Here is a 13,434-nt window from a genome sequence, read left to right as displayed (position 1 = left end):
TTGAAAGGCAAAACACAGTTTTTTTAGCTTAAATGTGCTTATATCTTATTCCTTGTGTCTCCCTTCTTTACAGGATGAGTCAAATGGATGGCTCTTCTTAAATATGTGGTCACATTTCCAATTTCTTCCACGGTTTTCTAGAAACAAGGGGTTTTGCAACTTCCAAAATGCACAAATCACCCCACCTTCCCCTATATATATATATATATATATATATATATATATATTAATACTCATCGATGCTGTATGTATATCTTCTGAATCATATTGCTTGTATGAAATCAAAACCTAAAATCTCTCATACTCTATAGATAAGCCTGATTTACACTTAAACCTGCAGTGTGTAGAATTGTGGGTTTTATTTCCTAGCAGACTTTGTAGAAAATAATTATATCCATAAGTACGTTTAATTTTGTGCATAATAGCTGAATTTCTTTTTTAGAATTATTTTTTTCCTTAGAAAGGGTCTCATATATGTCCATATTTCTCCATACTTTGGACCAAGGCCTTGTCACCGCCATTTTGGAAGTGTCATAGTTTGAATGTCATCATTTGCATTGTTTATAATTTAGAATTGTTCTTGTCCTTGAAGGCCACTGTAGCTTCTGTAATTATTCAAAAGGGGTGGGGTTACCCAGGGAGCGTTGCATTCTAGAACTTTCTAGAATTTTCTAGAACTTTCTTGATGATGTCATATTACACACATATGACATCATCAAGAAAGTTCTACAAAGTTCTAGAATGCAACGCGCCCTGGGTAACCCCACCCCTTTGGAATAATAACAGAAGCTACAGTCGCCTTCAAGGACAAGAACAATTCTAATTTCTAAACAATGCATCTGATGACATTCCAACCATGACGCTTTCAACATGGCGGCCACTAGGCCTTGGTCCAAGATATGGAAAATATGGACAAATATGAGACCCTTTCTAAGGGAAAAAAATAATTATTCTAAAAATATTTTTCAGCGATTATGCACTAAATTAAATGTACTTATGGATATTATAATTACTTTCTACAAAATCTGCTAGGAAATAAAACCCAAAATTCTACACACTGCAGGTTTAAGCAACACTCGAACTAACAACTCTATTAAAGTGTTAAAGGTGCAGTGTGTAATATGACATCATCAAGAAAGTTCTACAAAGTTCTAGAATGCAACGCTCCCTGGGTAACCCCACCCCTTTTGAATAATAACAGAAGCTACAGTGGCCTTCAAGGACAAGGACAATTCTAATTTCTAAACAATGCACCTGATGACATTCCAACCATGACGCTTTCAACAAGGCGGCCACTAGGCCTTGGTCCAAGATATGCAGAAATATGGACATATATGAGACCCTTTCTAAGGGAAAAAATAATAATTCTAAAAATGTTTTTCAGCTATTATGCACTAAATTAAATGTACTTATGGATATTATAATTACTTTCTACAAAATGTGCTAGGAAATAAAACCCAAAATTCTACACACTGCAGGTTTAAAGGAAATGTATTTTAATTGGTCTTACAACAATTTGTACAATTTATCTTGCCAAGGAAAATTCATAATGTAGGCATTTCCTTGAGGAAATAAAAAATGTAATTCATAATCAAAGAATCACAAACCAAAAGCTCATTTTGATACACTCGGCTGCTTGACCAGACTAGTTCAACCTCTAGCGAACAGCTGTTAATGTTAGCAGACAAAGGACAGATGTTTCTGTGTAACTGAAATAAAAGAGTCGTGTCACTCCTTCTACAGTATTGTGCTGCTGTCACAATGTGGCTTTAGCCTTTAGCATGATCCCATGTTGTGTGTCCCTGGTGGCTACAATGGCCACTTCACAGAACAAATCCACTTACAGGTAAAGTATTTAATCCACATATAGAGAACCAGGGCCCTGGTTTGGCTTTAAATGTACTTGAAGTGACAGATTGACGAATAAACAGAATGTCAAATGAAAATGGGAAGAAGTGAAATGAATGGACCACATTAGGAGAATCATCTACTCCTTCACTACGTTGGGTTTGAAGTCATGTCTGACAGCCTTGGTAAGTTCCTCTGCATACTCAGCATACCGCCCAGTCATCTGCAGAGAAAGACACAGGGAGATTAAAGGGGGAAGTCAGCAATTCTGAGGAGAAATCTTGTTTGTCAAAATCACTTTTTGGTCAAATCAGTGAATATCTCCTCATAATCCACTACCTGTATGTATTGTGTGTGCGCCGGCTGAAATTAAATCCAGTGCTAATTCACAGTCTAGGCTCTATGCTGTTAGCTACAGTGCCCCCCCCCCCCCCCCTCCTTGTGTACATACCCTTTACAGAGCCTAGGCTGTGCATTAACATCTAATATCTTTCAGCGCACACTACAAACATGTAAAAGATCCTGAGGTTATATGTTCACTGATTTTGAATGCAGACTACACCTTTTAACCACACGAACACAACCTCTCTTTACGTAGCTACACACAGGGAGGCTGCTCCACTCATATTTACCTTAAAACTCCACTTGTCACTGATCTGTCTGTTGAGGTTGAGATCCATGTCCACCACCAGAAGCCCGTCCCTGGTCCTAGAGAGGCCCGGGGTGCGGCTGCCGTCTGGAGCAGCCACATAGCTGGATCCATAGAAGTGTCCAAACTCATGGTGGGCTGTGAGAGAGGCAGGAGCCATTACTGTAATGGCTACTGAAGTCATGCACCCAGTCGGCAAATTGACAGCTACTAACTGCATGTAGCACCAAATTGATCAAACTGGTCAAAACACTACACATGTATTCCTTATTTGTGTTAAAGTCAAGATATACTAATGGTCTAAGTTTTTTTCATTCTTTATTTAATTATCTAGTTTATTTTGCAGTTTATTTTACCATTTAATTCTTTCCTTAGTTCATTTATTTGGTTTTTAGTGTAATAAGTCCAGTTTGTTGTGATGCTCGTACATGGTTACAGGATTATGCATTTCTGTGCAGAGTAACATTCAGGTAATCTTTCTAATAACAATGTTGGATTCAGCTGCACTCGGTTTCACCATTCAAGTCAACACATGTTAAGTGTACCTTTCTCGAGACTGGGAAGTAAAAAATAAAAAAAAAATAAAATAAAAATATATAAATAAAAACTCTTACCTTTTTTGCCATCACCAGATGTGAATTCACTTTTGAAGTGTTCCTGTGTGACACGCAAGAATGTACATTAACACACATGCTGAAAACGATGGCAGTGGTCCTGCACCTGCTTTCATAGGCAGTCACGTGTCAGGCCTGCGTGTATGACAAAGGTTATAGAGACTGACTTACCGAACCAACACGGTTGATGGCACAGGTGAAACAGTGGTTAGCTATGGCGGCATTCCTGGCCTCTATAGGCCACATGGGCTCACTGTAGAGAAGAGGTAAAAATCATAACTAGCACAGCAGCAGTAGGTCTGGTAATTAGTATGAGAGCATAGGAAGGACATAGAAGATAGTGCTTGCCCTCTAACGTTTGTTAAAGGTGGAGCCAGCAATTCTGGAGAGCACTTGTTCTCAAAATAACTTTTGTCAAAGTCAGTGAATATCTCCTGACGATCCGGTAGGCTACCTGTCCATACTGTGTGTGCAATGATAAAAAAAAATCCCATTTACAGAGCCTAGGTTGAGTATTAACACTGGATGTTATTTTTTTCAGCGCACACACAGTTTTAACAGTATGCACAGATAGCGGATCATAAGGGGATATTCACTGATTTTGACCAAAAAGTGATTTTGACAACGAGCGTTCTCCAGAATCACTGACTCCACCTTTTGATAATGAAATGGCAGAATCGGCATTGGCTCTTCTGTCCCTCACCTGAGAGCTCCGACAGTAGCCGAGGGGTTGAAGATGATCTCAGCTCCATTCATACTGTACATGTACCAGTTGAGAGGGTGGTGGCGGCCATAGCAGATGTTCACAGCTATCTTCCCAAACTGGGTCTGGAACACTGTATGGCCAGTGTCGCCTTCCATATAATATGTTGACTGAATGTAAAAACAGTTTTCTTTTTAAAACGTAGTGAATATTGTGAGTTTATATTGTGAGAAATTTTAACCTGGTGCAACAGATCATATAATTTGATTTGATTTGATTTATTAGGATCCCCATTAGCAAAACACATCGGATTGAGAGCTAGTCTTCCTGGGGTCCGAAACATAAAATATAGACAACAGACAGTCACTTGTTTGACATTATGTCACAAACAAAAATAAAATAGACAAATAATAATAACAAGAATAAACAACTTTATGATAAAAAAAAACACATCAGAATTACAAATATAACAAAAGAAAAGATAATAAAGCTACAAAAAGAAATGAAAAACATTAAAAATGTGTATAAAAACAGACGCTAACCTCATTAAAGTCTCCGACCCTTGGGATGTGGTTCTTCCGGCTCTTCCCCAGCACGGCTCCAGAGTTGGAGATGACCACGGCCGTGTTCCACAGGGTGTCATGCAGCTCCTCTCGCTCCAGAATGGGAGAGATGATCACCATGTTGTATTTCTTGGCCAGCTGACGACACAGAATGACAGTGTTGTTAGAAGAAAGAAAAATGAAATGTGTTAAATTCATCTGTTAATGTGCATTTTTTAATTCATTTATCGCTCACACAGAAACAACAAACACGTCCCCGAAAAAAAGATTTTGCAATTATATTTGTACATATTTGTAATGGCAAATGTTATATTCTTCTGTGTTTGTACATTTATTTAATGTTTTTTTAATTTTTTTTATTGTGAGGGCACGTACACACACATCAACCAATACATCCCATAAAAAAGCCATGCTATTTTTCGTTTATAGCAGTACATTTGCTATTGCAATTTTAAATATTTTTAATAGAACATGTTCATTAAAAATGTCTTGTACAACGTAATTAGAATTCATTTATTTTGTTTTACTGTTTGTAGATTTATTTTCTGTATATTGCTCAATTGCTTTGGCGCTGTTAACTCTTGTTTTCCATCCCAATGAATCAAAATGTAGGCTTGTGCCCTTCATTAAAGCACGTCTCTGCACTGCGGCCTGCAGACTAACTCTAACATCTCACCTCTTGGCAGAAGCGTGTGGTGTATCCTTCTTCAGCAGACTCTGCAAACTCCGTCCATGGATGCTTCTCTCTGGTGCAGAAAGCAAAGGGCATGGCTGTGGGGAGCAGAGGAGGACAGGTTTAGGGTCTATGTCAGTGGCTGGTGTGTAACATACAGTATAACCTCTGACTCACTCAATCACTCACTCCAGGTCTCCTGAAGGCATATGATATTCACACCGCACATGGCCGCCACTTCCACCATCTCACCAACCCGGCTGTGCATGGCATTGATCTGTGAGGGGTACCAACAGAGAGTTAACACCAGTGACTTTTACCTGAAGACTTTCTAGAAGAAATTCAATCAGTCACATGTGCATCTGTCTGACTGAACACTGTGCATGTGGAGTGGTATGCTCAAAATCCTTTATCATGGTACAAGTCATTTTATATCATGGTCACAGTATATATTACCATATAGTATTTTTACTGTAAATTCAATGAATGGCTTTAAATAACCATACTGTACTTCCATTACATTTGATTATTTCCTTTGTTTGTGTGGAACACAAATTTGTATTTTACAGTACATCAAAAGGAAAAAAAGACTTGATTTTTGTTTATGGCTTTAATAGTAGGCTGCTGCTTTAGTGGCAGAAGAGGTTACTTGTTTTCTTTCCCTTGCAGTATCAACGGTTTTGACAAATCTTTACTGGTAGACACATTTCTACCGTTGCATGTTATATACTGTTATACCGCCCAACCTCTACGTATTGCTGCTAAATAAAGCGACTTAGTGTGAGTCCAGACCTGGTCCAGGATGGGGGCATCGGTGGGCAGTACAATGCGGTGCTGGATGAGTCCCACACGGAGCCTTCTGGACGGCCTCAGCTGCTCCTCCAAAGCCTCAAACCTGAAGCCCTTCAGCTCAAACTCCCGCTCTGAGGCAGTATGCACAGCTGTCTCTGGGAGCTCCAACTTCCTGTAACCCAGAAAGACTGCTCACCCAAAACGACTGCATCTAGCCTGGTGATATCCAGCCTGATATCACCAGGGCTTCACATGGGTTTCTCTCCCACAAATCAGTCTGGACTTTCTCCAATCTCTGTGGGGAGGAGTCTGGTCAAAAAATGCCCTTCAGAGCCCTCGTTCAGGACCTAACTTTGATTCCTTATAGTGGAAGGCAGTTTCTGATTGGTTTGTGTAGTGGTTAATCTAGCCGCATGAGACCAGCCATATCTCACAAGCTTAACCCCGACGACTTTGGGCTGCCTTTCTCTAAGGGACAGAGAGTGGGGAGGGTCCGGGCTGACTGGAGGCTAGATTGATGACTACATGAACCAATCAGGGGCTGCCTCCCACTAACAGACAGGGCCAGGCTCCTACCCACAGAGATTGGAGAAAGGTCAGACTGATCTGCGGGAGAGAAAGGAATGTGAAGCTAGTGAGAGTTCAGACTGGTCTCACCAGGCTAAAGACAGGACATATTCAAATGTTCTCCCAGGACTTTGAGTCAACAGAGAGGAGAGAGTTAAACCTTTGCACCCTTGGTTAACTTTTGCTATGTAATTCTCTTCAGTGTCTGAGAGTCTTATTTAGAGCCAAATACATTATCACATTTATAGTTTAGTCCATCAACAGAGATGTTCTCTTGATAATCGATTAATTGTTGACACTTTTTTTTTTAAGAAAAGTGATAAGCTTTCACTTCCCAAACGTGTAGATTATAAAATGTGCTTTTCTTTGTCATCTGAGTTATTAAACGGGAAAATCTTTGGGTTTTGGACAGAACCAGAAACTATTACAATAGTTTGCCTTGCGCTCAGGGATATTAAAATAGGCATATCTCACTACTTTCTGATACTGAATTGACCAAACGAATAAGGGATAATGAAAATAAATGTTAAGTTGCTGCTCTATAGTTTTTAGGAAGCCCATTATTCTCCTTTGTCTGTAAATGATATGAAAGTTGGACTGCATACTTTTTCTGCATTGTTGTTTCTTGCATTGCCATTGCTAACGTACACTAGACTACTTTACCAATACCCTTCTTTGGTTGGGGGCTTTTATCTACACTGCAGCCCTGACAAGACCGGCCAAAGTCCACTGAGTAGAGCAATAATTTACCAGGGACCGGTTCGAACAGAAAATGCATGGAAAGGGTGGAAAAACAAAATGCTGTGATTTATAAGGGCCGCTTCGCCTCTGCAGTTTAACAAAGTTCATCTCGCGACAACTCACCCCGTTTCCTTGCCGAATAAGATGCGTTTGACCTCCGCCAGCTCGGCTTCCGGCAGATGGGCCTCCAGAGACTTCTCCAGGGATTCAAACTCACACGAGGACATTTCTGCGATGTTTTTTTGGGGGGGCGGGAGAGTTTGATGCAAGTTCACCGCAGCTTTCAGTGTCTGCTGGTGACGGACTGTGCGTCTTTTATAGCCTATCCGCTACATACGTTACGCAATCACAGGGCCGTATCACAAAACTCTGGGCCCCTATGTCTGGGTGCGGGACCCATTTCTCCCTTCATCCATGGACTGTCACACTTTTTTTATTTTTTTTTAATTCTTTTACAAATAGCATAATTGAGCCTACAATTGATCAAAGGACTCAGTAGCGTTTAGGGTAGTTACTAACTGTTTATACCTGAGGCTGAATAAGGATCATGTGTTTAGGCTTTGATAGGTCATTTTCATAGATATATTTAACATTGTTTCTATGATGCCAGATTATTTATGATACGGACTGATTAATTCAGGTTAATAATGCAAAAACGCTCGAAAACAGGAGCATTGTAAGGGAAGTAGCCCACCAACATTGTTGTTGTAATTACTCTTCATTAACTCTTCACCGGGGCACCAGAAGTTGCACACTTTAGCTTTAACTTGTACAAAAATATGTGTGCATTGTTATCCTTGTAGTTTTACTTCAATAGAGTAGGCCTATGTGAATGATTACGAACTATCTTTATTCTTAAATGAACAAAATGAGACATGAGACTTGCTCTATGTATAGCATCCACACATTAATCTGATTTAATATGGTCTCAAACTCCTCATACAAGATATAGTTTATCTATATTAGGCTAATGTGTAAAATATGTCACATCACAGTTTATGGTTTTTCTAAAGAATATGGAAAATACTCTAAACTCTGTCATGCCTTGTACTGAAACTATTTCGTTAGTTGTTTCTTGTTGTTAGCAGGGAGGTTCTTGTTCCTGGGTCTGCTCCTCTGTGTGCGTCCTCCGTTGGTCTTTCTCTCTCGCTCTCCATCTCCATCGGGGTTGGACAGTTTCCTCAGCAGCTCTACAAACAGAGGAGTGGGATTGAGAATTGTAAAACACTGCTTTGACCAGCAGGAGGCCTCAGAGAGCCACGTCAAAACGCTCCCTTTCATTTGACTCTGCCCTGATGATCATGGGGAAAAATTTGTTTTAAAAAGTCTTTGGGACACTGTTTTCAGATAGAAATAACACAAGTATAAATGTATAGGCCAACAATGTTTTTTAAGCCAGCCTCCAGATCTAGAAAACAGGAGGATTTGAAAACCATAGTGGGGGTCCCTGAGTTATAAATTGGAGCTTCAAATAAATTGTTTCCCTTATTTAGGCGATTATAAGTACACTTTACAGCATTGTTATATCAGAAAGCCTACTTTTATCATTTATTGCTATTCATCTAGTACTTTTATGCAAGGAAACATTTCTCAAAGGGTATACCTTTTTTTCTGAACTCTATTTAGCAGAACATTTGTAACAGATGAATTGGCTTTTTTTTTAAAGTGTTAGTGTTAAATGAGCTCTTTTCTGCAGATGCTTTGTGTTACCTGTTAACTCTGGATGACTCTGGCTGAAGTTGTTAAGCAGAGACACATATTTGCGACCTCCAGTCTCATGGTCTCCTGGAGGGGAAGCAGCACAGTCATATACTTCAGTTTGGATTAAAACAGCTGTTTGTCAAAGTATGTCAGGAAAAGTCCTGGAAAAATGAAGGAAACTTACTTTGGGTTACTGTAGAAGACTAACTACCTTCATGAGTACAACAGAGTTTAGAATAGGCCTACTATACCCCTATACTCCAAATGTTATTTATTTTAGAAAACCATTTATTATATCATACATATTTAGTCTGAAGAAACACTCCATAAACACCTTCATTTTACTTAGGATTAAGGTAATAATATATTTATAAGAAAGCCCCAGCCCCCTGGTCACTTTGTGTTTGTAAAAAATGTATCCCTGAATCATGTATTTTGTTTTGGGATTACAGCCAATATCACGTTTGTATGCATTAGATAAATAAACTGAAAAAAAGGCTGTATTCAAAATATATTCTGTAAAAACGTAGGCCTCACATGTACACATAATTTGCATTTCTATTCAAAGATTTCTGAAAAAAAATATACAAAAAATTATTGTTTTAATGTGAGTAATCAACTGGCAAAGTTTCATGATGATATCTATAAATTATAAATGTTACCCTGTTCACCTGCGGCTCATCTTAACCCTCATCCTATCCACTGGGGTTATTTTCACCCTGGAGGTAAACTTTTGGTCATATCTCACAGGAGCTTTAGTGTATCTTTCCAATTCATCTTTACTTGTCAATAAATTTCCCCCAATGGCTTCATATAAATGTTTTCTGATTCCCTATTAAGTTGTGCTATTTAAAAATACAAATGTGTCGAGGTCAAATAGACCCCAGTAAAAATCACCCTATTCCGCCTATGCAGTTTTAATAGATGGAACTTGTTATAAATCTTTTTGCAAACAGTCTACAACAGTACATCTAAACTTGGAATGGGACTATTCTAGCCAGGGGTTGTTACCCATATGTTTAGAAAGCTATAGATGTGTTTAGAAATCTAGCTTTCTCTTGCATAGAAAGCTAGCTGTACTCACGGCACACTCTAAGGAGCACGTAGAACTGTCTCTCCACCAGCACACTGCTGGCCAGAGCCAAACTGTATTGCCTGCTGTCCAGACCCACCACTGTACCACTGCTGTCCATCAGGTCCACACACTCTACAGGGACAAGGGGGGGAAGTTGTCTTAACGTTCAATATGTTTGTACTTAGAAAAGATATGATAAAAAGATGAACGTATTCATTGTGTTTCCATTACACTCTATGGGTCCCAATAGGGAATAAAGGAATCTGAATGCTGAGAAGCAGCAATGGCCTTAACAGTACGCGTACCTCTGTAGTCCAGTCCGCACTTCTCCTTTAAGTGGTGGAGGAAGTTTATCAGCTTACAGTTGAGATTGAACATTTCCATCCAGCTGTCTGTCAAGAAAAAGATCTTGTAATGTTGTATAAAGGTGGAGTCAGTGATTCTGGGGATCACTTGTTGTCAACATCACTTTTTTTTACGTCAAAATCAGTGAGTAGGGGAGAACGGGGTAATTTGTCACACGGGTTGGTTGTCACAATCGTTATATCTCAGAACCAGAAGGCGCTGTCTGTGAAATTTTGGTATGTAAATATCCAGAATTGGGATAAGAGGTCACCTACATAGTCTTCCTTGGAGTTAGACTGCTGAATTTGAGGTGAGAGGACTGTTTGTGTTTTTAATGTCAAATTGAAAATATTTAGCTCCTCAGTATTTTTCTTCTAGGCTTTTACAGAATGGGTTTATAACAAAACACTTGTTACCCATAAAAAGAATGAAGGGTAAACTATAGTTTAGATTGTGGTTAGCAACCATTGTCAGATGGTTGTTGGCCTTGATGCTAGCAAAAAATTCAAGTTGGGGTTGGTCGTCACATTTTTGGTGGGGTTGGTTGTCACAAGTTATCCAAAGGCTACAGCCAGAAAAGGAACCCAATAACGAAATAAATTGTCAAGCTGTATCCTCACTGACACCCCAGAGAAGGAAAGAATAGAGCAGGAAAAGGCAGCTAGCATGCAAAGGAAAAAAGGGCAACAAAATCAAAACAACCCAGTGCATCCCAAACTAGACTAGCTGCCAAGGCTACATAAAGTTATATAGGCCTATTTGTCAACTTGACAATGCAATTGCATTTTCAAATTTAGTTCTACTTTCTTTCCTTCTTTTCAAGATTATTCCCATTAAGATAACATTTTGACAAACAACCCCATGGGTGTCTTTGATGATTAATTTCTTCTTTATTACAATAAGATAGAAAAAGTGAGGGGTACACATTTCAAGCCAACACTTTAAGCTTCAATGTAATGTAGGAATGACTATCGAAAGATTTTTAGGTGATGAGCAATTCTCAGTAGAGTAAAAAGTGTGCCAACTTACCCCGTTCTCCCCTATCTCCTCACGATCTGGTGTTCGTATACTAGGTGCACTGAAAAGAAATATGGTGCTCTGAAACAGCCTAGCAAACGGGCATGACAACTAAGGGTATGTGTTAACAAAGGGTGCCCACAGTAGCTAGAAACATGCCCGTTTACAGAGTCTAAGCTGTTTATAAAAACTGGATTTGTTTTCCAGAGCACACACAGTAGCCTACAGACAGATTGCAGATCGTGAGAAAATATTCACTGATTTTGACAAATAGCTTTCCTACAAATAGACTCCATGTTTGAATAAGATGTTTTGAATTAGATATTAAACCAGGTCAGCTTCTAACTAAATGTTGATTGCCAAAGTAAATCAAGCATTTACAACCATATATAGAGCATATATTTCAAGGTTTTCCACTATAAGCTCCAATAAAAATAAAAATAAATTCACACACTAAGTCCTTCTCTACATCGACAGCGTTGTCGGTTCAAATAGCTTACTGTAGAGAAATCAATCAAATGAAGGAACTTAACTCACCTCCAAACAGGATAGTGACAAACATGTTCTGGTCCTGACTGGAGTTGAGCCTGGCCAGTGCTGCCACTACCAGGAGCTTAAAGACACTGTTTATTCCAGGAGCCCAGGGAGCTGGACTGCATGGGCAACAATAGGGGCCGTTAAATCAGTTTTGTGGTCTGCACTTTTGATGGTAAAAAAACACACACACACACACACACACACACACACACACACACAAAAGCACCCGCACACACACACACACACACACACACACACACACACACACACACACACACACACACACACACACACACACACACACACCTTCTTTGCATCAACCTCCTTTTCAAACTGAAGCCTTTAAAAAGAGGACAGGGGACTGCTGTTGCTTGTATCCATGGTGTCTCCACACACAGACGGACTGGCACGCTGGACTTTATAGCTTTTGGAAAGTGATGGCAAGCCAGACTGAAAAAAAAAAGTGTTTACTGTTTTGCCACATATTAGAACCAAGAAAACTAAAAGAAAAGCTTTGTTTTCCATTCCTAAGGAGGTTAATTTGGAAAGCTTGGTGTGGTGACCATTGACTAGTGACACCAGCCTTATCTCACGTGAGCTTCACAGTCCTTTCTCTACCGCAGATCACTTTGGACTTTCTCCAATCCCTGTGGGTCAAAAAAATGTGCGGACCAATCAGGATCCGCGTTCTGACCTAACGTTAGTCCCTTATGGTGGAAGGCAGCTTCTGATTGGTCTGTGTATTTGTCAATCTAGCCGCTTGAGATCAGCCATATCTCACGAGCTGATTCGCCGACCTATGATGACTTCAACGACGGCCGGAAAGTGGGGAGGGCCGGTCAGACTGGAGGCTAGATTGATTTAAACATTTTAAAACCAATCAGGGAGATTAGAAACAGTCCAGACTGATCTGTGGGAGAGAAACAAATGTGAAGAAAGCCTGAGATCAGGCTGGTGTCACCAGGCTACATTGACATACCATCAGCTTCTTGAGTTCCTATGGCAGACTTGATAGAAAACATCAGCTTACAGATCTAGCAGACACAGAACGACATGGATGTGGGGTCTTGTTTCTGACCTGAATGTAAGTTCAATAGTCATTTCCCTTTTAGCTGGTCTCCACCAGCTCCTCAACTAGATATGGGTCTCTTTAGATAAGAAATGCTTCACTGTGTTCACCAACTAGAACTTTGCTAACTAGGGCGACTGTGGCTCAGGTGGTAGAGCGGGTCGGCCGATGATCAAAGGGTTGGAGGTTCGATCCCCGCCCCTGCCACCTGTGTCATGGTTGTTGTGTCCTTGGGCAAGACACTTCACCCACCTTGCCTTGTGTGAATGTCGATAGTTAGCCTGCTATCGGTGTATGAATGTGTGTGTGAATGGTAACGTGTAAATGGGAACAGGTCTCCCTTGCAAAAGAGTCTTCGGACTCAATGGGATTTACCTGTATAAATAAAGGTTAAAAAAAACAAAAAACTTTGTCTGACAGCTGTTTGGTGCTAAGCAGGAAGTGTACAAAGGGTTTATCAGAGCTTTTTCTGCTGAATAAAGCTGCCTGGTTTGTCTGATAGGAGTAGTGAGACTGAACCATAAATAGTATTACCAGCGG

The 13,434-nt window shown here is 39.9% G+C and overlaps 2 protein-coding genes across 2 annotated transcripts; both read right to left on the bottom strand.

The window, feature by feature from the left end:
* Positions 1-1,543: 1,543 nt before the first annotated feature.
* Positions 1,544-7,440, bottom strand: upb1 (ureidopropionase, beta). The gene is made up of 10 exons (XM_080040207.1): positions 7,274-7,440; positions 5,843-6,014; positions 5,240-5,327; positions 5,054-5,148; positions 4,357-4,515; positions 3,815-3,984; positions 3,283-3,364; positions 3,112-3,154; positions 2,481-2,635; positions 1,544-2,071 (listed from the first exon to the last, which is right to left on the bottom strand). The coding sequence occupies exons 1-10, from the start codon at positions 7,375-7,377 to the stop codon at positions 1,988-1,990; spliced, it is 1,152 nt and encodes a 383-aa protein (XP_079896333.1). The 5' UTR covers positions 7,378-7,440; the 3' UTR covers positions 1,544-1,987.
* Positions 7,441-8,078: 638 nt separating this feature from the next.
* c8h22orf15 (chromosome 8 C22orf15 homolog) lies at positions 8,079-11,921 on the bottom strand. The gene is made up of 5 exons (XM_080038245.1): positions 11,826-11,921; positions 10,232-10,318; positions 9,936-10,058; positions 8,861-8,935; positions 8,079-8,340 (listed from the first exon to the last, which is right to left on the bottom strand). The coding sequence occupies exons 1-5, from the start codon at positions 11,848-11,850 to the stop codon at positions 8,207-8,209; spliced, it is 444 nt and encodes a 147-aa protein (XP_079894371.1). The 5' UTR covers positions 11,851-11,921; the 3' UTR covers positions 8,079-8,206.
* Positions 11,922-13,434: the final 1,513 nt, after the last annotated feature.

The sequence above is a fragment of the Ammodytes marinus genome (genome assembly GCF_949987685.1).
Source record: "Ammodytes marinus genome assembly, chromosome: 2".
Taxonomy (NCBI): Eukaryota; Metazoa; Chordata; class Actinopteri; order Uranoscopiformes; family Ammodytidae; genus Ammodytes; species Ammodytes marinus.
Note: the sequence above shows the minus strand (reverse complement) of the source record. Positions and strands in the feature narration are given on the sequence as shown.

Bases quoted from the DNA above. Each gene is read 5' to 3' on its own strand.
- c8h22orf15 (XM_080038245.1), bottom strand. From the start codon at position 11,850: ATGTTTGTCACTATCCTGTTTGGAG. The intron at 10,319-11,825 runs GTGAGTTAAGTT...TTTTCTTGACAG, and splicing joins TGTCACTATCCTGTTTGGAG to ACAGCTGGATGGAAATGTTC. The intron at 10,059-10,231 runs GTACGCGTACTG...TTGTCCCTGTAG, and splicing joins GTGCGGACTGGACTACAGAG to AGTGTGTGGACCTGATGGAC.
- upb1 (XM_080040207.1), bottom strand. From the start codon at position 7,377: ATGTCCTCGTGTGAGTTTGAATCCCTGGAGAAGTCTCTGGAGGCCCAT. The intron at 5,328-5,842 runs GTCTGGACTCAC...TACCCCTCACAG, and splicing joins ATGCCCCCATCCTGGACCAG to ATCAATGCCATGCACAGCCG. The intron at 3,985-4,356 runs GTTAGCGTCTGT...TTTTACATTCAG, and splicing joins GGGTCGGAGACTTTAATGAG to TCAACATATTATATGGAAGG.